The sequence below is a fragment of the Rhinolophus ferrumequinum genome, chromosome 2, assembly GCF_004115265.2.
Source record: "Rhinolophus ferrumequinum isolate MPI-CBG mRhiFer1 chromosome 2, mRhiFer1_v1.p, whole genome shotgun sequence".
NCBI classification, from domain to species: Eukaryota; Metazoa; Chordata; class Mammalia; order Chiroptera; family Rhinolophidae; genus Rhinolophus; species Rhinolophus ferrumequinum.
The window spans coordinates 54,301,049-54,324,548 of record NC_046285.1 but is presented as its reverse complement, the minus strand read 5'-3'; the positions used below and the strand labels follow the sequence as shown (position 1 = coordinate 54,324,548).

General features: G+C 35.9%; 1 protein-coding gene across 2 annotated transcripts in view; it reads right to left on the bottom strand.

The window, feature by feature from the left end:
* Positions 1-23,500, bottom strand: part of FGF12 (fibroblast growth factor 12) — a 537,500-nt gene that overhangs the window by 198,148 nt on the left and 315,852 nt on the right. For both annotated transcript variants that reach the window (XM_033087389.1, XM_033087379.1), the window contains one exon: positions 940-1,043. In XM_033087389.1, coding sequence (XP_032943280.1) covers positions 940-1,043 — 104 coding nt within the window. The remainder of the gene's footprint in view (positions 1-939; positions 1,044-23,500) is intronic.

Sequence of the window (23,500 nt, the reverse complement as noted above, 5' to 3'; positions counted from 1 at the left end):
AATCTAGTAGGAATAAGTGAACTGAATAACCTTGTGTTATTTACTGAGAACATAGAAAGTAAAGGTAGACATCTGTAACTATGATTTTTAGGGATATTTCTTCATGAACTACAAATAGACAACTCCCTTATGAGAGAACAGAAATTATATGTACACAAGATTCACTGCAGCCGTGTTCTCTCAATGCATGAATTATTATCTATGCAACAGGCATCAGTATAGAATTAACTACTTTAAAATATGTCAGTATGATAATATACCCACTGATGGTAACTAATTTTATCAGGTTTAGATTTAAATGAGATGTTAAACAACACCCTCATTTTAAAGGTCCAAAAATTAAACGCAAGAGGGGAGGTGACTTGCCCAAAGGGGTATCTACATAGTAACTGAAATGCAAATAAAACTAAAACATCCCAGCCCCTAATCCAGAGCTCATTCCATAAATTCACATTGCTTTTGACACAGTGACCCCAGGAATGTGACATATTAGTTACTATACAGATTTTACTAAATACAGCAAAAGCATAATCCATTCTGAAAAGTTCTTCCTCTGTAATAAGACAGAAAAGACTCACAAACTGTAGAATTTAGCTTCCTAAACCATCCCATCTGCTTGAAGGAGAGGTAACAGGAGAAAGGAAAAATGTCTAATCCCTTAATTAAAGGTAAAATTCAAAAAAGAGATTATCTTGTAGAAGTGGTGATGGACAATGGGAATTTATATCACATGGAGAGTCATTAGCTTTTTCTCAACAGAGTGCCATCTTTAACATTATAAATTATAAATCTTCATAATAACCCATATATACTGGTTCAGAAAATATAAAATTACTTCAACTTCCAATTTTCTTTCTTAAACTAATGGCTACTCCAACAATGCCTGTTTACACACACACACATGCACACACACACACGCACACACACTAAGGCACTTACTGAGCTGTAGAGATAGCCTTCAGCATTCATGGCCACATAGAGGCTGGCCTTCACCCCTTGGATGGCCACCACACGCAGGCCAACGGGAATTAGATTGAAGAGGGCTAAAGGGGAAAAAGACACAGGGGAAAGGATCAGTGACGTTTTGAATAAATCATCTTGTTTCTTAAAATGACTCTTTTGAGAATTAAAAACTATGAATTGAAATTAGGGAGGAAGGAAGGGAGAGAGAGGGGGAAGAGAAGGGAAACGAAGGGAAGGGATGGGAAATGAAGAAAAGGGAAACAAAGAGAAAGGAAGGGAAGGGAAGGGAAGAGAAGGGAAGGGAAAAGAAAAGAAGGGAAAGGAAGCAAAAGGAAAGGAAGGGAAGGGAAAGGAAGGGAAGGGAAGATTACATGAATGAATGTCTAAAGGTGGGGAGAACTGACTTCTTGTCTCTGCACCATCACAAATTACGTATGTGGTTTCAGGTAAACCACATAAGCTCATCTGCAATAAAGGGGTTACATTAGAAGGTTTCTAAGGGCCCCACCTAGATCTGAGAGTCCAAGATCTCTGCTTCACAAAATGAACACAAATGGCGTAATATAAAAATTTTTTTCTAAAAAATAATTTGAACCAAAAATGTTTTCAATAGAACATATTTATAGTCATAATAATAATACAGTATGATCTCTGCAACATATGCCAGAAGTTCTTCCTATGTTCTTACCACTGTCCTTGTGTTACTGAAATAACTTAAGAAGTACAAGACCTTAGAGTCTAGTTGGGGAGAGAAAGCTAAGACATATGGAATAATCTGATACAGTGTATAATTTATTTCTATAATTAAATGTAATATATGCATTCTATATATAGTCTCTATGTTGCAGAAGTTCAGGAAAATGGAAGATCTGTGTGGCCTGAAATCAGGAAATGTCTTACACAGACGATGGGACCTGAGCTGACACTTAAAGAAAGGGCAAAAGTTGAGTGAGCCAAGGACAGAAGGGCATTTTAGTGGGGCAGTGTATTAGGTGGTTCTTCAGGGTAATGTGTGTGGATGGGAAAGGGCTGGCAGGTTAGAAGATTTAATTCAGATTCAGGAGACATGGAAAAGAACACGATGTAGATAAAGTAGGGATAAATAACTATGAGTCTGTCACTCCAATCTTAGAAATCTAGACTTTTCCAAATGGGCAACAAGAAGTGGACATACAAAGATTCATAAGCAAGGGTACAAAAGTGTGTGAGACTTGCAGACAACATAGTTTCTAAACCCCCCACTCAGAAGCTGCATGGCTTTGAGCCCGTCATTTAACCTGTCTGCTTTAGTGTTCCTGTCTGCAAAATATGCGTAATAATCCTTCGTGCTCAGAGTTGATAGAAGAATCAAAAGCATAATCATGTTCTGGAAAGTGTTTCATAAAAGGAAATGTATTCTCTCTATATGAGTTATTTATCATTAATACATGATTCTTCTGCATGTCAAATAAGGTTAGCATAGGGTCTGATGTAAAAAGTGACATATCACCCCAGTAATATTTATTGAGTTTGTATTCAGAAAGTTACTTAATACTTTAAAAAATAATACTTCATACATGCACACTTAATTTTCAAACGGTTGACAAATTTATATTATAATTGCACTTAACCCTCAACCATAAACACTATGAAGAGTTTAGAACAGAATGATAACCCTAAATTTTAGAAGGCAAAACCGATTCAGAGAGATAACCTAGAGAGATAATCTGAACAAAGGCTCTCTAATGTGGTTACCTGCCCAAAATATCGTATTTTCTCCTTCTTCCCTTTTAAATGTAATTTCCCCTGATATCTGTTCTCATCTATTTGCAAAGTGATAGATGATTCCACTGAATTTCCCTACATACCCTGCAGCTAACTGTTGATATTGACTCAGTAATGGCTAATAAGATGTAGGCAGAAGGGTCTTTGTATGTGTGAAGACTCCTTCCATAAAAACAGCTTGTAAATGTCCTTTGCCCTGTTCTCAGCTCTTCGTCTTATTGCTGTTTGGACACAGCAGTAAGACGAAGAGTTGAGAACAGGGCAAAGGTGGCTGCATCATCATAGACGCTGAAAACAAGGGCTCCTCGAGTGTTGGCTGGTGAGCTAGAAGAAGTTGGGTCCCCAAGGACTGGCAGGAGCAGTGGCACCAATCCTCATTCAATTACCTAGGTCTGGCATTTATAGGAGAAAATAAGTCCTTGTTATTTCAATCTGTGCAGCACAGAGCCAGCCCTAATCCTAACTAATGCAGATTGCTAATGAAAGTAGAGTTGATGTGGGAACTAAACGTAAAACACTTACACAGTATAAAGAAAGGCAACTACTGGAAAAGATCAAATTCAATGACAATTCTTATGAGAAAAGTAATGAAATCCAAAATTGTGCATCATGTGTTTCTAAGGTAAATATTTCCCGGGAAAAATGCTAAGAACAATGGTTTATTTAGCTGAAACAGAAATATAAAGGCAACTATAAAGCTTTTCCTATCTGAGGAGAGTGAAAAAACCACTAATTCAAGGCAGGGACAACAAAAAACATGTGTGAAAGTTTTATATGAACCGTAAGGTGATAATGGTGTTTAGATGGTATGCTTTGGGAGATTTAACAAGTCCATAAAAAAAAAATCAGTAAACAATTTGGAACTAGACTTTTTAATGGTAAAAGCTAAAAACTGTTCTCTTTGGGAGAGTCTGCATCTGCCTCCTAAAATTTCGAGAAGTGGAAAATGACTTACCCTTATCTATTATTTTTCTTCAGTGTAGTACACTGGCTCTAGCTCACAGGAGCCCTTCGCAACTTTTCCTCTCCATCTTCAAAGTCAGTGTCCTAATGCCACACCATTCTTTAAGTCCCTTGTATCATCCACTTATACTATTTCCCTGCTTGCAACCTCTAGTGATTGATTGGTTCCTCATTGTCTAGATGGATCCAAAGTCTTTCCTCTCACACAAAGTCCATTACAACCCGGTTCCAACCCACCTTTCTAGTCTATCCCCTGTCACTCAGCCCATCTACCATGAACCAGCTTCATAGAGCTTTTTCCATTTTCTAAATTCCCCCTTGATCTTTAAGTAGGCTGGATTTTTTTTTTCTTTTGTTCTCTTTTGGAAAAGTCTATTTTCCCACTTCAAATGTTGGTCAATTCTTTTTATCTTTTAAGACCTATGTTATTTAAGTACCTCATGAGTCTTATCTAAACCCTACAGAGATAGTTGTTTCCTTTGCCATAATTGTTTATTTCACAGACATATCTCTGTAGTGACTTTTGGAACATGGCATCGTAGTTATTTGTTTATGCATCTGTCTCATCCCTAAAATGCAAGATTCGTGAGGGTAGGTCTCTGTAATTTCCACCCCAGTAATAATGTACATATCTTATATTCAATTGATTATAAGGATCATAAAAAGATACATTATTTCTTGAAACTTAGGTTTTCTCATGGGAATAAAAGTGTTTTTTAAGATAAAAATAAAATTAAAAACTTAAAATAGCTCAGCCTGATATTCAAGGTTATGTACAGTCACAACTTACATTTCTACTACATGGTACTATTCACTCTAACATGTTTATTCACTGCTTCTAGTAATTTGATCTCCCTTCGCTTACCTTTTAACTCCATGTCTTTGATTACTTCATTCCCTGTGCTGTGAACATCATTTTCCTCATATCTTCATACTGAAACCCCTGCCATGCTTGAAATGACATACCAAATGCCTAGTGTTTTCTCTCACTTCCTGGCTGCCACACACCTGGCTCTACACTACATTTACAATGTATAACTTTCTTCCTTAAAAAAAAAATATTTCGTCTTCTAATCACAACTAGATTTTAAGCTCTTCAAAAGTAGGATGACATCTAAAGGACGCTTGTATAATATGGAAATAATGAGAGAGGGAAGGAAGAAAAGAGACAGAGACAGAGATCGAAACACACACACACACACACACACACACATACACATTGAAAGAGAAAAATCAGTGTAGTATATATCCTATTTATATCCATGATCCCAGTAAACATTTGCTGAATAAAGACTATAATTATAAGCCAAATAGAATCCACTCATCTAATCTTGACATTTTTCAATCTTGTCCTTTCCAAAAGGAGTACCTCATTCTAAATCTTTATGTAAATCTGACACTTATATTTTGAAAAATAAAATAATTGAATTGGTGTTCTTGGGATCCATAAACTAAACTCTACCATTAAACCACATGGAAAAAGGTAATGAAGGGAAAAGACAGTTTCTTCAACAAATAGTGTTGGAAAAACTGGAAATCTACATTAAAAGAATGAAGTTGGGCACTATCTTATATCACAAACAGACAAACAAAAAACCCCACTCAAAATGAATTAAAGATCTAAACACAAAAGCTGAAACTATAAAAGTCCTAGAAGAAAACATAGGGGAAAACCTTCTTGCCGTTGGTTTTGGCAATGATTTCTTGGATGTGACACCAGAAGCACAGGCAACAAAAGCAAAAATAGACAAGTGAGACTACATCAAGCTAAAAAGCTTCTGCACAACAAAGGAAGCAATCAACAGAATGAAAAGGCAACCTGAAGAATGGGAGAAAAATATCTGCAAACCATGCATCTGAAAAGGAATAAATATCCAAAATATATAAGGAATTCCTACAAGTCAATAGCAAAAAAAATTAAAAATAACCCAATGGAAAAATAGGCAAAATATCTGAACAGACCTTTTGTCAAAGATGATATCCAAATGGCCAATAGATACATGAAGAGTGTTCAACATCACGAATCATCAGGGAAACACAAATCAAAACCAAAATAAAATATCACCTCTTATCTGTTAGGCTGAGCACTATCAAACAAACAAACAAACAGAACCAAAAACAAAGAAACAAAATACCCAGAAAATAACAAGTGTTGCTGAGGACATAGAGAAACTGGAACCATTGTGCACTGCTGACAGGAAGCTAAAATGGTGCAGCCAGCATAAAAAAAAAAAACAGTATGGAAGTCCCTCTCAAAAACTCAAAAATAGAACCACCCCCATCATATGATCTAGAAATCCCTCTACTGGATATATCTAAAAGAGCTGAAAACAGGATCTCTGGAATATATCTGCCCTCCTATGTTCACTGCAGCATTATTTGCAATAGCCAGTATATGTAAAGAAAATGTGGTATATACATATAATAGAATAATATTCAGCATTTAAAACGAGGGAAATCCTGTCCTGTGTAACAACATGGAAACACCTGAAGAGCACTATGCTAAGTGAAATAAGCAAGTTCTAGAAGGACAAATGCTGCATTACTCCACTTATATGTGGTATCTAAAATAAACTCATGAACGCAGAAAGTAGAAAGGAGGTTGCTAGAAGCTCTAGGGAGAAGGCAGTGGGTAGTTATTTAATGGATATAAAGTTTCAGTTATACAAAATGATTAAGTTCTAGAAATATGCTGTACAACACAGTACTTACAGCTAACAATACCATATTATGCACTTACAAATCTGTTAAGACACTAGATATCATGTTGTGTTCTTAACACACATGCGTGCACACACACACATACACACACACTTAAGAGCAAAGAGCAAAGGGGAACGAGGAAAGTTTTGGAAGTGATGGATATGTTTATTACCTTGATTGTGGTGATGGTCTCATGGGTATATGTATACGTCCAAACTAACAAAATTGTACACATTAAATATGTACATTTTTGTATATCAATTATACTTCAATAAAACTATTTTTTTAAAAAAAAAAAAGGTAATGAAAGAAAACGGTAACAAAAAAAATAGTATATGAATTGCTACACCCAAGTCTCCATTCCTCCCTGTTATCTACATGCTTTGCCATATAAATTTGCAATGCTCTGGAAGGACATTCTGCCCTATCCCTTGATACGGGGCTCAGCAATGTGACTTGCTTTGGCTAATAGGATGTTAGCAAATGTAAGCAGTCTTGAGAAATTACTCATGTATTCCTGTTTGTGCATTTCCTCTCCGCCACTGCATTAAGAAGAATGTGAGAAGAAGAATGCGCACAAACTAACCTGCTGGTCCCAGGAAGAGTATGTAAAATACCTAGAGAATAAGAGTGGCCTCAGTAATCCAACAAAGGCCATTTTAGATTAACTACAGATAGCTGACCCTTAGATATGTAACCCAAAAAAGATCAGAGAGCTGCCTCACTGACCACCCCAGACACGTGAGGCATAAACATGGTGCTGCATGCAGCTGAGGCTATGTGATGGTTGGATACATAGCATTATTGCAGTAACGTATAAAATGAGTAGAAAAAAATATTTACTTGAGCAAGTGGGTAGTGGATTTGAAATGTCCTGAAATACAACAAAAAACTTCTAAAACTTGATAATAATCCTCAATGTGTATATGCAATTACCAATTATGAACTGTGAAGCTAAAATAAACTATTATAAATTTAAAAAATAAAGGATCGATTTTGAGTAATCATGCTACAGAAAAGACTGCATTATTTTTTTCTACAGAATGTATTATAAAATTGTTGTCAGATGAAAAGGTGTTCAAAGATTATGGAACAAAATAATGCAAAACAAATGTATAGAATCAAGTGCATTGCACAGAAGCCTAATCAATTTGGTCATTAAATTTAACTCTCTAAAACAGCATTTATTTACAGAAATTAAGGGAAAGATGTGATTGTCCCAATTTCTATAGATTTTGAGTCAGGAAACAAGACTGGGATGAGAACTGAACTTTAGTCCAGAGGACATAGCTATGGGTCATGACCTCTACTTCTAACACTTAAGTTTTGTGACCATAGTGACTCAAAGTAATATAACCTCACTGACTCTTAGGGTCTGCTCTGAATGCTTCACTGAGATAATGAAGATCAAGTAAAATGATAACTTAAAAAACAAATGTTAAACAATAAAAGTAAAATGCAAATTGTCATTAATGGTGGTGGTGGTGGTGGTAATAAACCTCCAAATCTAGAGCTTTCAAACATGGGGGTAGGAATGGGGAAACCTGGGCCATCATTATCTCATTTTTAGACTTAAATTTCTTAAAATGTCATGGGAGAAAAAGAAGCAATGTTTTTCATCTTATATATTTAAAATCTAGCAAGCAAAAACAACTATGTATTTAAAACAAAACAATAAAAAGAATATAAAAATCAACATGCTTTAGACTATGTTGATTCGGTTCTTTCAGTCTGATGCCCTATTTTATAAATAATTGCTCAATATAATTCAACTGTTGAATTTCTTTTCGACACTGAATTTACTGATTTATGAAACTGATTAATGGTTTGGGGCTTAGGGACTTAAAATTTTTCTTCTAAGCATTGGCTGATAGCAAACTGGATTTTTCAACATAGTGAAAATGAGCAACGTGACAATCCCTTTTTTTGACAAAAGCTAGTAAAAATGTTTCCCTTAGCTCGGGTAGAAATCCTGCCATTGGCTTTTAATCCTGATACTATCATATAACCTTTCCTGTGTCACTTCAGAGATGTTCAAAAATGTGAATAATTAACAAGTCGATTCAGTGTGATTCTTCTTTTTCCCTCAAGATGAAAAATGAAGCATATCACTATCACAATGAAAGCAAATGCCTGTCATCACTCATCCTCTGCAGCCAATCTGTCTTACACAGCAGACTTGTCTCACTGTCCATTTGAAGAACTCAGTGAATAGCACAGGTGTCAGCCCATAAGATCCATGGGCAAAAACATCTTTCAAGAAAACTCTGCATGTTTTGAAGCTTTAAGATTTGCATCTTCCACCAATCTTCCACCATTCATTTTTGTTGCCAAAATGGACACTGTGGCCTATCAGGCTTATTCATTAATTCATCACATTTATTTCAGACATCGTGCTAGGCACTTGTAATAAAGTGGTGTAAAACACAGACATAGTACCTGCTATCATGGTGATAAAAGTCTAAATTAGAAAATAAAAATAACTCCACATGTGTACACTGCATCCATCTTTATAGATAAGAGTACTGAAGCTCAAGGATGTAGTTTTCCCAGGGTCCACCAAGGAGGAGCTAGAATGTAAGCCTATGTTCTGGTGGGTGGAAGGCTATAAATTGCTGCTGCTCTTAAGAAATAAGAGAAATTTTAATAAAGAGAAAATGAAAAAAGAAATACAAATTCTAGTGAAAATGAAAAAAAGAAATATATATACATATATAAATATATATAATATGTGGAAGTCTTAAAGGAATTTTTCAGCCAAGCAAAAATGTCCCACCTTTTAGTTATTCTTAGTTAAAATTACACAGATAACACAAGCAAACTTGCTTGAGATGGTTTAAATACGCTCAACCACAGCTTTGCACTTCATTAAGTACTAAAACAAGAAAACACTTTTGAAAACTTATGTATACAATACTGATGAGCAATTATATTTAAATAGTGGCAAGTCAGTGAAAAAGCCAAAGTAAACATTCATGATTCCACTCAAGTTATGTTGACATTGACACTCAAATGTTGTATTTACTGCTCATGATACACACACACACACACTCACACTCATTCCAAAAAATATTAAGTGAATCTATAGAAATAAATGTGGTAAGATTTATTTTTAGAAATGGAGGGAGAAAAGAATTTGAAAAATAAAGTGGTGATTTTGTTATTATTATTCTCTACCTTGAAATCTCTCCTTCAGCTCATCTCTACTATAATCCCTACTTACAAAATTTTTCCAAAGGACCACATTTCACCTGTCACTCAATTGCAATTGCTTAATGACTTTTATTGGTTCCCCATGTCCTAAAATATAAAGGTTAAACTCCCCTATGTCAGTAAGATACTCTAAAATATGGTCCTGTGACCCTTCCACATAATCTCTTTGCTTCATCTACATCAGGGGTGTCCAAACTGCGGCCCGCAGGCTAACTGCGGCCCGCCATCCATCGTTAATTGGCCTGCAGCAAATTCCAAAAATATATTTAGTTTACTTAAATAAACCAGGTGAGGCAATACGTACTTCACCTCGAGTGAGTGGCCCGGCTGTTTGTGTATTTTACCGCATATGGCCCTGGGTGAAAAACGTTGAAAAAAGTTTGGACACCCCTGATCTAAACTAATCAGCTCATTGTTCCCCCAACATGGCAGGCGCTTTCTCCACTAGGTGATTTTGTGCCTCCTTATCTGAAATGCAATTCCCCTAATCTTACCTTACATGCCCCCCCCCCCGCCCACCAATTCTTCAAGATTCCATTTAAATTCCATTTTTGCTGAGCACCATGGCTTTTGGGGCTCTCTCTCATCTCTGAAATCTGGTGATTTTTCTAATCACTTGGCAGTACCAGTGCTACGCTGCATTACTGTATAAGGTTGGCTTTATATAAACTTTCAGCTTCCTCTACTGCTCTGGGAGCAGCTAAAAGGCAGGAATGTGACTGGAGTCATCTTTGCACCCAGTAACGAGAAAGCAGTTGGCCCTCGATGTGTTGGTGTTAATGAAGAAGTGGTTGGGAGGAAATCCCAACCACTTTATTGTAGCTGCTTGAAACCACGTCTAGAGAAGACACGAGAGGCTAGGCCACAATAAGCGTTGTGAGAATTCAGTGATGTCTGCCATGGACACAGGAGGAGCACTTGGCCATTGCTTTGTCATCTCCAGCTTCAAGGGCCTCCTTTTATAATAAAATATCACGAAACATTCTGTAAACCAACGGCAATGATTTGTCTTATACTTTAAAACAAATATCTTATTGCAAAACTCTGTCTCCAAGTTTTTGGCTGCATATTACAACCTTCTGGGGAGGTTTTATGTATCTGTCTGTTTATTTCTGAGGCTCTGCCACACCCATACCATGTAAATAAAACTCTTCAAAGTTGAACGAGGCATCCATATTTTTTAAACTCTTCAGATGATTCTCACAGGCACCATTGTTAAAAAGCCATTTCGTATTCAGTAGTTCCGGGGTAGTTCTAACAAGCTGCCAGGTGAGGCTGGGCCTTAATGAACCGTACTAGTTGGTGAGCCACAGCTTGGTGTGGGCAGCAAGGGCATTTCCTGCAGATGACTGGACAGGCAGAATCTGAGGCCCCATCCAGGACCCACTGAATCAAAATGTGCAGTTTAACAAGATTCTCAAATGATTATTATGTACTCACGGTTTGAGAAATATTGTTCCATGTCAGTGGTTCTCAAAGTATGGTCTTGTGAACTTGTCAGAAATACAAACTCTCCGTCCCCTACTCAGACCTACTGCATCAGAAACTCTGGACATAAGGCCCCCAACTCAGTAGTTTAAAAAGCCCTCCAGGTGATTCTGATGCACGCTAAAATATGGGAAGCAATGTTCTAAGAGAAATCACCGTTATTACACTTGACTGAGTTTAGGAATCATCCGGGTTATTTTAAGAGAATACCGATATCTAGATTCCATCCTCAGAGATTCTGATTTTATTGATCTGGAGTAAACCCTAGATATCAGGTTTTCACACTTACCCCGGTGATTCTAATGTGCAAAAAATCTTGGAGCCACTGGGGAGATGTACTATCTTCCTTTGCATCTTGGTAGGACTTTCCCTGCTCAGATTATCAGCAGAATCAAAGGACTGAAAACAGAACATGTGTAACAGTAATCATTCCAACCCCCTCAGAAGGAAATTCCAAGAGCAGTGGGGGTTAGTCGTGTCTAAATTAGACTGTCATCAACTTCCCCCAAAGATAAGAAGGCTGGGTCTGGGGCCTGAAAGAGTGCTGACACGGCACAAGAGTTTCCAAAAAGGCTTGTTACACAATTCTTCAAAGTTCTGCTCAAGTCCTACATTTCCCCTGCAATTACTCTTGATCACATTGCAGTCAGCATAGATTTCTCCGCTTCAGATTTTCCAAAGCACTTCCTTCCGGGACAATAAATTTGATATTATATACTTTAAGTCTTTACACATAATCCTCAATCTGCAGATGAGAAACTATGGCTTCAAAGTGCTAAGCAAATTGCCCAAGTTTATACAGCTGGTAAGTGGAGAAATACCCATTAATATCCATTACCGTCTGTCTCTAAAATCCTATGAGCTCTTCACACACCACACTGCTTCCCCAAGTATAGGACTGATTCCTGGTACACACTAAATGAACAAAAAAAATGATGTCTCCTGCCATTACCTAAGTGAGAAAAGAAAAAGAAGCATCCTTTAGGATATTTTTAAAAATTCAATTATAATACGATGAGGTGGGCTTAGTTTGCTGTGCAAACATATTCTGACATATGCATTGATCCACATTCTGTTTCAGTATCAGGGAAAGCAGATGTTCTAAGTTCAACCTTAAGACATCTTAGCTGGATGCATACTCAGTACCACTCTATCTAGGCTACTAAATAATACATGGATGTCTATCTATCTATCATCTCGAACTTCCTAAGTCATATATATCAAACAGAAAATCACATTATTTAAGATCTTTAAAATTATTCTACAATGGTTTACTATTTCCAAAAGCAATGTTTTAATTTATAGTTTAAATACATCCAACATATTGAAGAAAAATTCTCTCAAGTTCAATGTTTAGCCTGTCTAAAGTAAATCACCATAATATTTTACAAGTAAATCACAGTCCCTTCTTAACACTTTTTAAAAAGTGTTGTGAGAAAAATGCACTGGTATGATTTAGGGAATGTTTATTATACACTAGAAATACTAACCAGGAAAGAGAAATTAGGGATTCAGTGCAGAGTAGGTAAGGACATTAGCTCTGGAACAAATAAAGTCACTGAGTTCAAATTCTGGGTCTACCATTTATCATTTGTGTGACCATGGGCTAATTATTTAAAATCTCTATGCCTCAGTTTACCCATCTTCAAAGAAGGACTAATTATAGGATCATTCCTATTAGCTTTATAAGATTATTATGCTACTTACATGGTAAAATGTATAACGTTTTCATACTTGTACCAGTCCCTTAGAAAGTACTCAGTAAACATTAGCTATTATTATTTAATATGTCCCAAATTCACAGATTAAGAAATCATGCTTGCCACATAGATAATCATTTTATTTTCCAAATCCCTCATTTAAAATACATAGTTTTTTCCTTTATATGTCATGGTAGTATATCCTGGAAAACACCAATGCACATGAGAATAAAGTTATTATCTATCCCTTATTTAGTTGGGAGCTACAGACTGAATACCTAATTGAACCAGCCACATGGAACAAATCCCACTGCCATTAATTACTACGTACATGAACTGTAAGGATGTAGGCAAACTGTATAACCTTTCAAGCAATAACTTGAGGACGGAGCACAGGATATGGATATAATATCATAGAACTGAATTTTATTTACTTGACCTTGAGTAAATCAACTCACAACTCAGAGTGTCAGCATCAGGTAATTTCATGGAGATTTTAATAATCTGTAACTCATCACAACTCTAATATTCTTTTCCACTACTACCAGAACCCCACTCCCCTTTTTTTTTCTTACTCTTAAAGCACCTGAGTGTGTATTGTCTTTTTTTTGCAACATCGGCTTAATTTTAGCTGCTGGTCTTAGTTGAATAATAAAAGCTCCCTCTCTCATGGGAAAATGTACCCTTTACGTATTTTCAGAAAATGATGTGTCTGTAATTATTATCACCATTAATATATATTCATATAACACTGTGAAGACATATTTAATACTATGCAAGAGCATATTATTTTACCATTATTGCTATAGAGTTCACTTTTCCAGACTAAGCATACTCAATTTTCTTCCTATTTTCATAATGGAAAATGACTTCCATATTCATCCTTTGAATTCTCTTAAATTGTCTGTCATTCTCAAACAAAATGCAAACGTGATCCAATTTGCATTAATACTTCAAGCTGGGTGCTGTTAGACAAATTCACATTCATTTTTGATAGGGTTGTTCCGCAAATTCAGTTTCAATCATTTATTCAACAAACTGAGTACCTAACATGTGTTAGGCACTATTCCAGATGCTAGAGATGTAACAGTACAAAATGCAGACAAAGCTTCTTGCACCTGTGGAGCTTATATCCAATTTAGCCTTTGGATTTAAATGGTAGTCTGATTATACCATTGCTACTATGAATTAACCTATCCATCTCAATTATTAAGGACTTATTACACGCCAGCTCAGAGACACAGCAGGCATAGTCAATGTCCTCAAGGAATTTATCACCTAAAGGAAGTAAATATAACAAATCACATGCATAATAAATACATTCAAATGGAACAATATATAGCTTAAGAGATGTACAGTGTGTGAAAAGGAAAAAGCAGGATTTCCAATTAAAAAAAATCAGGAAAAGTTTTCAAAGACAAAAGGAAATTGATCTTGTTTTTAGAGAATTTTCTTTAATTAAAGTTTATTGGGGTGACAATTGTTAGTAAAGTTACATAGATTTCAGGTGTACAATTCTGTAATACATTATGTATATATCACATTGTGTGCTCACCACCCAGAGTCAGTTCTCCTTCCATCACCATGTATGTGACCCCCTTCACCCTGTTCTACAACTCCCCTCTCCCCTGCCCTCTAGTAACCACTATTGTCTATGATTTTTGTTTCTTCATTTGTTTGTCTTGTTCTTTTGTTGTTTTCAGTTTTATATACCACATATCAGTGAAATCATATGGTTCTCTACTTTTTCTGTCTGACTTATTTCACTTAGCATTATAATGTCAAGATCCATCTATGTTGTTGCAAATGGTACTATTTCATCTTTCCTTATGGCCAAATAGTATTCCATGGTATAATTAATGGAAGAAATAACATATACAAGTACAGAATGAGGAAAATGTGTGCATGAGAAAAGGCCTCACTTTTGTGTAAGAGTACAAAGAAGATGAGGGAGTGGGCATTTAGCTTTCTGGAGGAGGAACATTCTAGAAAGACAGGATAGCTGGTACCAATACCTTGAGGAAAGAACATGGTTGGTGTGTTAGAGGAATAGTAAGATGACTAATCAAAAGTCAGGACAGGTAATGGGTGGGATTATGTAAAACCTTGTTGGTCAAAGGATGAAATTTGGCTTTTACTCTTAATGATATGTGATGAAAGAGAATGAGCAGAGAAGTGAGTTTACCTGACCTATGTTTTAACTGGGTCATTCTGGCTGCTGTGTGGATAATACGCTGAAGGGGGAAGCCTTATGTAAGGAGATCAGATAGGAAGCTACTGCCGAAGTCCAAAAATGAGAGTAGCTTGGACTAGGCAGCGGCAAGGGGATATTAAGAAGGGGTCAAATTCTCTATGTATTTTGAAGGTAAAGTGAAATTACTACTGTTTTCAAATTCAATGCAAAAATTATTGTACTATCTGCTCTTACAATTCTGCCCTTTTTCGCAATGTGTTTAAAGGGAAAGTTTCAAGTTTTTCAAAGCTTAAAAACAAAAAATCATTGCCAATTTATAGGCTTTCAAAGTTTCAGATCTGTCAGGAATATTGGAGATGATCTTTTCCAAACACCTCATTTTACAGAATAGAAAACCAAGAAACAGAAAGCTTACGTGACTTAAACAAAAATCACACAGCTAATTAGGGATAGGATCTGGACTGTAAATCAGGTCATCTGACTCACAGTCCAGGCTACTTCGCCTTACAATTGTGATATGTAAGTGCTTTATACTCGTCCTTGGACATTTCATGCAGTTATGTTGATTTCACAAACATTGAGAGAGGGCCACACGTATCTCAAACTCGGATGTCTTCAGGACCTATGCAGGTAAGAGGAAACTGGGTGGGGGAGGGGGAGAAGTAGGTGCGTCCATCGTTTGAATATACTCCTTTTCCCCCTGAAGTATGTCAGCTAAATGAAGCAAGTCTGCGTTGCGCTCTAGTTTGGGATCTTGGAAAATGTCCATCACTGTGCTAGGCAGAAGGGCAAATAAGGATATTAGACTCTCATAGGGTAAACACAAATGCAGATTAGGAATTGCAGTGTAACGTGACTTGTGCAGCTGTAAATGTACACACAGGTTCAAACACAGAAAGCGAAGTGAGTGATTAATGTGCGTTTTTTGTATGTGTGTGTGGGGGGGCCGTGGCAGTTGAGGGTGACAGCTGGGAAAGTCCTCACATACACAAAGGAAATAAAAGTTGAAGTGTTCTGAAAGGAAAGACTGGCATACTAGGTGGGTAGACTGCTGAAGCTTATTCCAAGGAAAAGGAATCCGCATGTGTGAAAGCTCCAAAACATAAAACGATGTGATCAGGCTTACTTATATCATTATACACGGTTTTTTTCTAATTCCTCAAACCTATGTTTGATCACACACCTGTCTATAACTGAGTTCTGACTCTCTCCAGAAAATAAATCAAAATGGAACAGATTCCACACATGCTTGAGATACTAGAAAGTCTGGATTTCACTAGGCTTTTCAGTATGCCTGCGGACCTACGCTTTTCCTATTATGTTAGGAATCGGGTACCCATAGAACTAAGCATGACAGTCCCAAGACAGAGACTGCCTTCATTAGCAAACGTGAACACTCCAAATCCCCGGTGCAGGGGGAGATTTACCAGTCAAACCCCCTGCAGTGCATCAGAATCATCTGGAGGCCTTGTCAAAACAGATTGCTCAGCTCCAGTCCAGAGAGTCAGATGCAGCGTGTCCAGGGTGAGGCTCAAGAATGTGTATTTCTCACAAGTTCCCAGATGCTGCTGATGCTGGTGGTCTGAGGACGCCACGCTTTCTGACCCACTGACTGAGAGTACTCTTCAATACCCTCCGGCTCAAGGACCTTGAAAGTCTTTTGTGTACCAACAGCTGCTACCACCAAGAATTCTACCTCTGTTCAAACGTCCACTGTCTATGAGCTCCTTGCAAATAAGGACTCTCACCCCTACTGACAAGACAACAACAAGAACAACTGACAACACTGAACTGTGCTGTAGGTGTTATTTTAAGCACTTTTCATTCATCAACCCATTTATTCTACCTAACAACCTTATAATCTAAGTACTAATTGTTTCCTCTTAATAAATAAGGGGATTAAAATATGAAAAGATTAAACAATTCAAAGGGGCAGCATATCAAGTCCAATAGCCTGGATTCAAATTCTGGCTCCATCATTTATGTGTGTGATTCTCTGGCTCTCTATGCTCCCCTTGAGAATATCACAGAGGGATTTGTAAACTGAAGATTTCCTGCCAGTAACATACCTTTCAAAACAAATGGTATGTATGGAAATGGAACCTGTCAATCAGTTTTTCTGAGCATACATTCACTTCTACGTAAGAATTAAAGGAAAGGCTATCAAAATCTTAAGAGATCCTCTGTTCTTCTCATTCTGTATAAACAGAGGTTTGGTAAGTCTGAGAAAGTTTATGTGATTTGCCCAAGGCCAAAGTACCGGTCACCTCTCAGAGCCAAAAACAGACTAAAGACAATCTTAGCCCAGAACTCTTTCTAGGAATACATTTGGTTACGTAGCTCCCAAAACATTCTGAACCACTATGCATACAGCCTATAAATATGCCGATAAATAATCATAGAGCATATAGAAAGGAGGCTAATTTCAAATGGCTCATGTTTTACTTTCCTGACCAGAGGGACACATGAGGGCAGAAGTCTTAAGATCAAAAAGAAATGTAAGACAAATAAGAAGGTAAGAGGCAAAAGTAAAAAAATACGTATTCCCCTGTGATTTTATGTGAATAGGTAAATTATTCAAGGGAAAAATTGGTTCTTATTCAAGCTTTCCACAAATACTATTTGGAGGAACAATTTTTAAAATTAAAACACAGTCAACAGAAACACATTTCTAACAAATGTCCATTACTTTTCTTCTAACTATCAAAATCAAAAGGCAAGATATTTCCTTTAAAAAAAATCAAGTGAAGTAATTACATTCATAAACTAAGGCTGAATATTAATTTCGCTCTTGAAAAGATATGCCACTAAAACAGTACCACTGCATGTACCAAGTATTGCTAAAAATTACATAAATAACCTTGCTTAAAGAAAATCAGCAGAATAACAAGTGTGTTTTCTTTTTCTTTTCATCCAACTTGCAGGTGTAATTTCACACCTACAAGTTGATAACATATTCTTAAGGTATAGATGACACTAGAAGAACATAATATCCCTATAATTGGTTATGGCACAGCCCTCTCTCTCCCATGTATACCGTAATGTGTATACGTAAGTAGGTGAAAGAAATAAATTTCTTGTCCAGAAAGGCCCCTTATCAGGAGGAGCAAACATCTTTATAATTCTTTGCAGCATCCCTTATGTCCTTGATAATTCTCCCTAATTAACCATTTGGATCATGTTTCTGTTCATAGTATAGCGATACAGAGCTTCTGTTGGTTTTGACTGTATCTACATACATGTGACTGTTGTTATCAAAACATCATATGTTTGCTATTGTACAGAAAACATAACTGGATGACAAAATTTTTTAATTTCTCATTGGATTTCTGAACCTCAGATATAAACCATTTTGAAATGTTTTCTTTATGCCCAACTCATGGAGAATTTAATATATTCATAAAATCTGAAGAAACTGCATTTGCATTTGTAATCAGTAGTTAGGAACCCACAATATTAGAGGTCTAGAACCAGAAGATCTCAAGAAATAAATTCCAGATTAGTTAAACATTAAGTATAAAGACATAACAATACTTCACTAAAACAAAACATGGGAATTTTTAAAAGTAATTTTGGAATGAGTAAAGCCTTTCTAAATAGGAAAGAAAAGTTGAAGGACATAAATGCATATTTAAAATTTTTAAAAATAATATATAGCACGGCAAAAAATATTCAGAGATAAACAACAAAGCGAGTAAAAATATTTGCAACACATAACATAGAGCTGATTTTTAAAATATAGATTTCTGACTAATGAAAAAAGTCATTGTGTAGAAACATATAAACATTTTATTAAAAAAGAAGTGTAGATGGCTCTTAAAATATTCATAGAAGTGCTCAACCTAACTCATCATAAGAAAAAATCAAGTTTATATTTTTAGGTAACAAAGAATGAAAAGTTTGATAATGCGTTTTGTTGACTAGAAGACAAGAAAACAGATACTCTCAGTGTAAATCTATATGATGAAGAACGAATAGATTTTAAAATTATAAAAGCACATACCCTTGACCCAGCACTTTCATTTCTAAGTATCCATCATGTAAATACGGTTGCACAAATGCAAAATGACTTATGTGAAAATATGTTCTTTATAGAATTGCTCACATTAGCAAAACATTAGAAAAAACTGAAATGTTATTCAATAGGAAATTAAATTAAAAAATTATTCTATTTAAATATGTACTAATATGGAAAAATCTTACAGATATACTATTTTAAGTCAAAAAATGTGTTACACAAGATATATACTATATAGATACAAATAGTATTGTATATGTTGATAAATTCACAGACTATATCTGAAAGAATACAAAGAAATGTGACCAGGTGGCAGAGAGGAAAGGGACAGAAAATTACATTTGACTGTGTCAGTGCCTTCCAGTCATAGAAGCACACACGCAGTTGAACAAAGTTATGTTTAGTAAGTCGAAGCAAGCAAAGAAAAAACACAACATGGAAGACCTAAGACATCTTTAGTAAGAAGATGTAAGAAAGGACTTACAGAATTTGGTCAGTGTTGTATGATTTTGAGGGAGGCGCCAAGAAATACAGATTTACTATGATTGGATGCTCTAAGGAAGTGGGTGTAACTCTATGACTGAGTATCTTCATAATTCTTATTTATAAGGTTAATAAGAACAAAGCAAAGTTAAAGCTGTGCTTGATGAAGATGTAGCAGCCATTCATAAAAGCCAGATAGAGAAATATTTGACCATTTTGTAGTTTGGAAAATGTTCTTGTTTTAGTCTGTGTTCAGATGTGGTTACAGAATGGTCTTGTTTTTGTCGTGATCCATCACAGTCACAGTGGCCTTCTCTGGTTTGGTGTTTCTATCCAAAAAATCTGAAAACATTTATCCATAAAGACATAAGTGCTCCAATGTTCACTGCAGCTTTCTTTACAGTGGCCAAGACATGGAAACAACCAAAGTGTCCTTCGATTATTATTGGATAAAGAAGATGTGGTATGTATACACAATGGAATACTATTCAGCCATAAGAAAAGATGACATAGTGCCATTTGCGACAACATGGATGGATCTTGAGATTATTATGCTGAGCGAAATAAGTCACACAGAAAAAGTAGAGAACCATACGATTTCACTGACATGTGGTATATAAAACTGAAAACAACAAAAGAAAAAGGCAAACAAATGAAGAAACAAAAACTCATAGGCATAGATAATAGTTTAGGGGTTACTAGAAGGTAAGCGGGGAGAGGGGCTGTAGAAGAGGGTAAACAGGGTCAAATATATGGTGATGGAAGGAGACCTGACTCTGGGTGGTGAACACACAATGTGATATATAGATGATGTATTACAGAATTGTACACCTGAAACCTATGTAACTTTACTAACAATTGTCACCCCAATAAACTTTAATTATATATATATATACATATATATATATACATATATATATATATATATAATGATCTAATAATCTTCCAAAGATAATTAATAGAGATAAAAGAACCTTGGTTTTATGACCAAGAGAATAAAATATTCAAGAATGTTTTGTGAAGCCAAGCTTGATAGTAAATGATGCAAAATGACAAAAAAAAAAAAAAAAAAAAAAAGAAGGACACCTAGACCTGCTGGGAGTGCCACAGCAGCTCCTGGCTCTAAGGGACTGTTTTGCTCTTTCTCAACTGTATACTCACATGTGCCTTTACTATGTTATACCATGTTCTTATCTTACCAATTCAAACTAATTTTTAAAGACTCAGGGCTGAAGTCACCGAGCTCTGAGACTATCCCAACCATCAACACCTTCTTCCCCCTTTCACACCGAAAAGATTTTCTTGTAAAACCCCCTATAAATGCCTGTTCATCTTCTGCTTGAATATCTCCAGTATCACCCTTGTACTAATTGATCAGTCAGTTCATTCTACATCAAATGGCTTTAAGATTTTATTGTTTAGAAAAAAGAGAACAATGCATTTGGTTACATCTTAATTGTTTTCACCCCAGCACGTTTGACCACTTCAAATGAATCTTCTCCTATGGTAACTAGTGGAGCAGAATAATTACCTGTCTAATTTTATGTAAAATTCCCTATTAATACTCTCCAAACTGCAGTTGTCTTTTTTTGTGCCAGCGTTCCAACACAGTTTTACATCTTTTGTTACTACTACATTTGCAGAGATTCTTATCTGTTGCCTCTGACAAATCCATTTGTTTTGTACTCAATTATATGTAATTAGTCTTTTCTTCATGAACAAAAGAACAGGTGTCTTTATCTATTCTATGCAAGATACCATGGTAAGGTTGGTTGGATGTAATAATGTCTACTGAACCAAACAATTCTGACAGATGCTCATAGTAATAAGATTTTTTTTCGAACAATTATAAGCTTTTACTCCTGCCCACATAAAGTAGAGAAGGAAACGGCATTTTAACATTTTAGAGGCTTGTAATTTTTTATTTATAAATGAGTAGAATTTAAATCCTTCTCTGGTGTTTTAAATCCCCACTCAGAAAATGTATAAATAAAAATTGTTTGTTTTCATTGGAAAATTTTCAATGAAAATACTGGGATGGGGGAATCAGAAGAAAGTACATGAGACAAAAAACTGGAAAACTGAATAAGGTCAAGAGCTCAGTTAGCAGTATTATACCAGCATTAATTTCCTCACTTTAATAATTGTACTTTTATTACATAAATTGTACTGTTAGGGGAAACTGGATGAGACGAATACCCAATAATTCTCAGTATTACTTTGTAATTTTTCTGAAGTCTAAAATTATTTCAAAAGAAAGTGTTAAAAAATATTTGAGGGCCGGACCGGTGACTCAGGCGGTTGGAGCTCCGTGCTCCTAACTCCGAAGGCTGCTGGTTCGATTCCCACATGGGCCAGTGGGCTCTCAACCACAAGGCTGCCAGTTCGATTCCTCAAGTCCCGTAAGGGATGGTGGGCTCTGCTCCCTGCAACTAAGATTGAACACGGCACCTTGAGCTGAGCTGCCACTGAGCTCCCAGATGGCTCAGTCGGTTGGAGAGCGTCCTCTCAACCACAAGGTTGCTGGTTCAACTCCCGCAAGGGATGGTGGGCTGCGCCCCCTGCAACTAGCAACGGCAACTGGACCTGGAGCTGAGCTGCGCCCTCCACAACTAAGATTGAAAAGACAACAACTTGACTTGGCAAAAAGGCCTGGAAGTACACACTGTTCCCCAATGAAGTCCTGTTCCTCCTCCCCAATAAAATATTTAAAAAAAAAATATTTGAGTGGTTAGAGTATTTAGCCAATGACGTAGAGAAACTTTTGCACATATACACAAAGATGTATTCATTCATTTGTTCCATTTTTGTGGAATACTTTCAATGTAGTCAAGCTCACTCTAGGTTCTAAAGATACATCAAAGATCAAAACAAAATCTCTTCATTCATGGAACTTACATTCTCCTGGGAGGAAGATCAAAAATAAACAAATAAAGAGCAACAATATAAATGTCAGGTGTTTATAGGAACTATGAATAGAAAAATAGTGGGGTGTCAGAATAAAGAAGGCAATGGTAAGATGTGTAATTTTATAAAGGATGGTCAGGGAATGTTGTTTCAATATCTATAAGAAATATCTTGGCAGCACAGTTTGTAAATGTAAATGATAATTATACACCAAAAAGAGAATGGATAAATATATTTGAGTATATTCATGCAATGGAATGGTGTACAAAAATGAAAATGAATAATATAAAGGAACTATATAACCATATATGCATTTCACAACCATAATATTAGAAGAGGAAGAGTATATAAAATTTATATATATTGATGCTCTCACTTATAAAACATGCAAAATAATACAATGGATGATTTACATATTCATATGTGAAAAAATATATTTTTAAAACTGCATGGAAATAAAAGAAATCCAAATTCGGGTGAGTTATTATGTCTGGTACTGAAAGAAAGCAGGATTCTAAGACTCCATCAGAGCGAACACAGAGGGTACAAATGTATTGATACGTCTAACTAAATTTTAAGCCAGAGGTTGGGTATCCCGATAAATTTACCTTTGTCTTATTATTTTATACATCTAAACTACTTTTAATATCAAAATGTCAAAAGGTGTGTGCAGTAGTTTAACTTAATAAAAAATAATTTTTTTAAATTAAAGTTTATTGGGATGACAATTGTTAATAAAGTTACATAGATTTCAGGTGTACAATTCTGTAATACATAATCTATATATCACATTGTGTGAAAAAATAAGATATTTTAAATTTGTAAATTCAGACAGTTTCTAAAGGTATTTGAAAAAAATGTATCATTCTTGTTGTGTGTATTTTGCATAATGGTATTATGCATAACTATGTATTTTATTATACATAGCATATAATGTATGTAGGTATACATTATATACATGGGAGTATATTTACATGAGCCAATGACTCAGCATCAGCAGAGACAGCACTGTCAATTATTTTTCTAGAAACAGTAAAGGAAGGATTTGTGTTACTTGAGCCCACACTTTCACCACCGCCCTTCTACCACTGGCCCATGATAAAT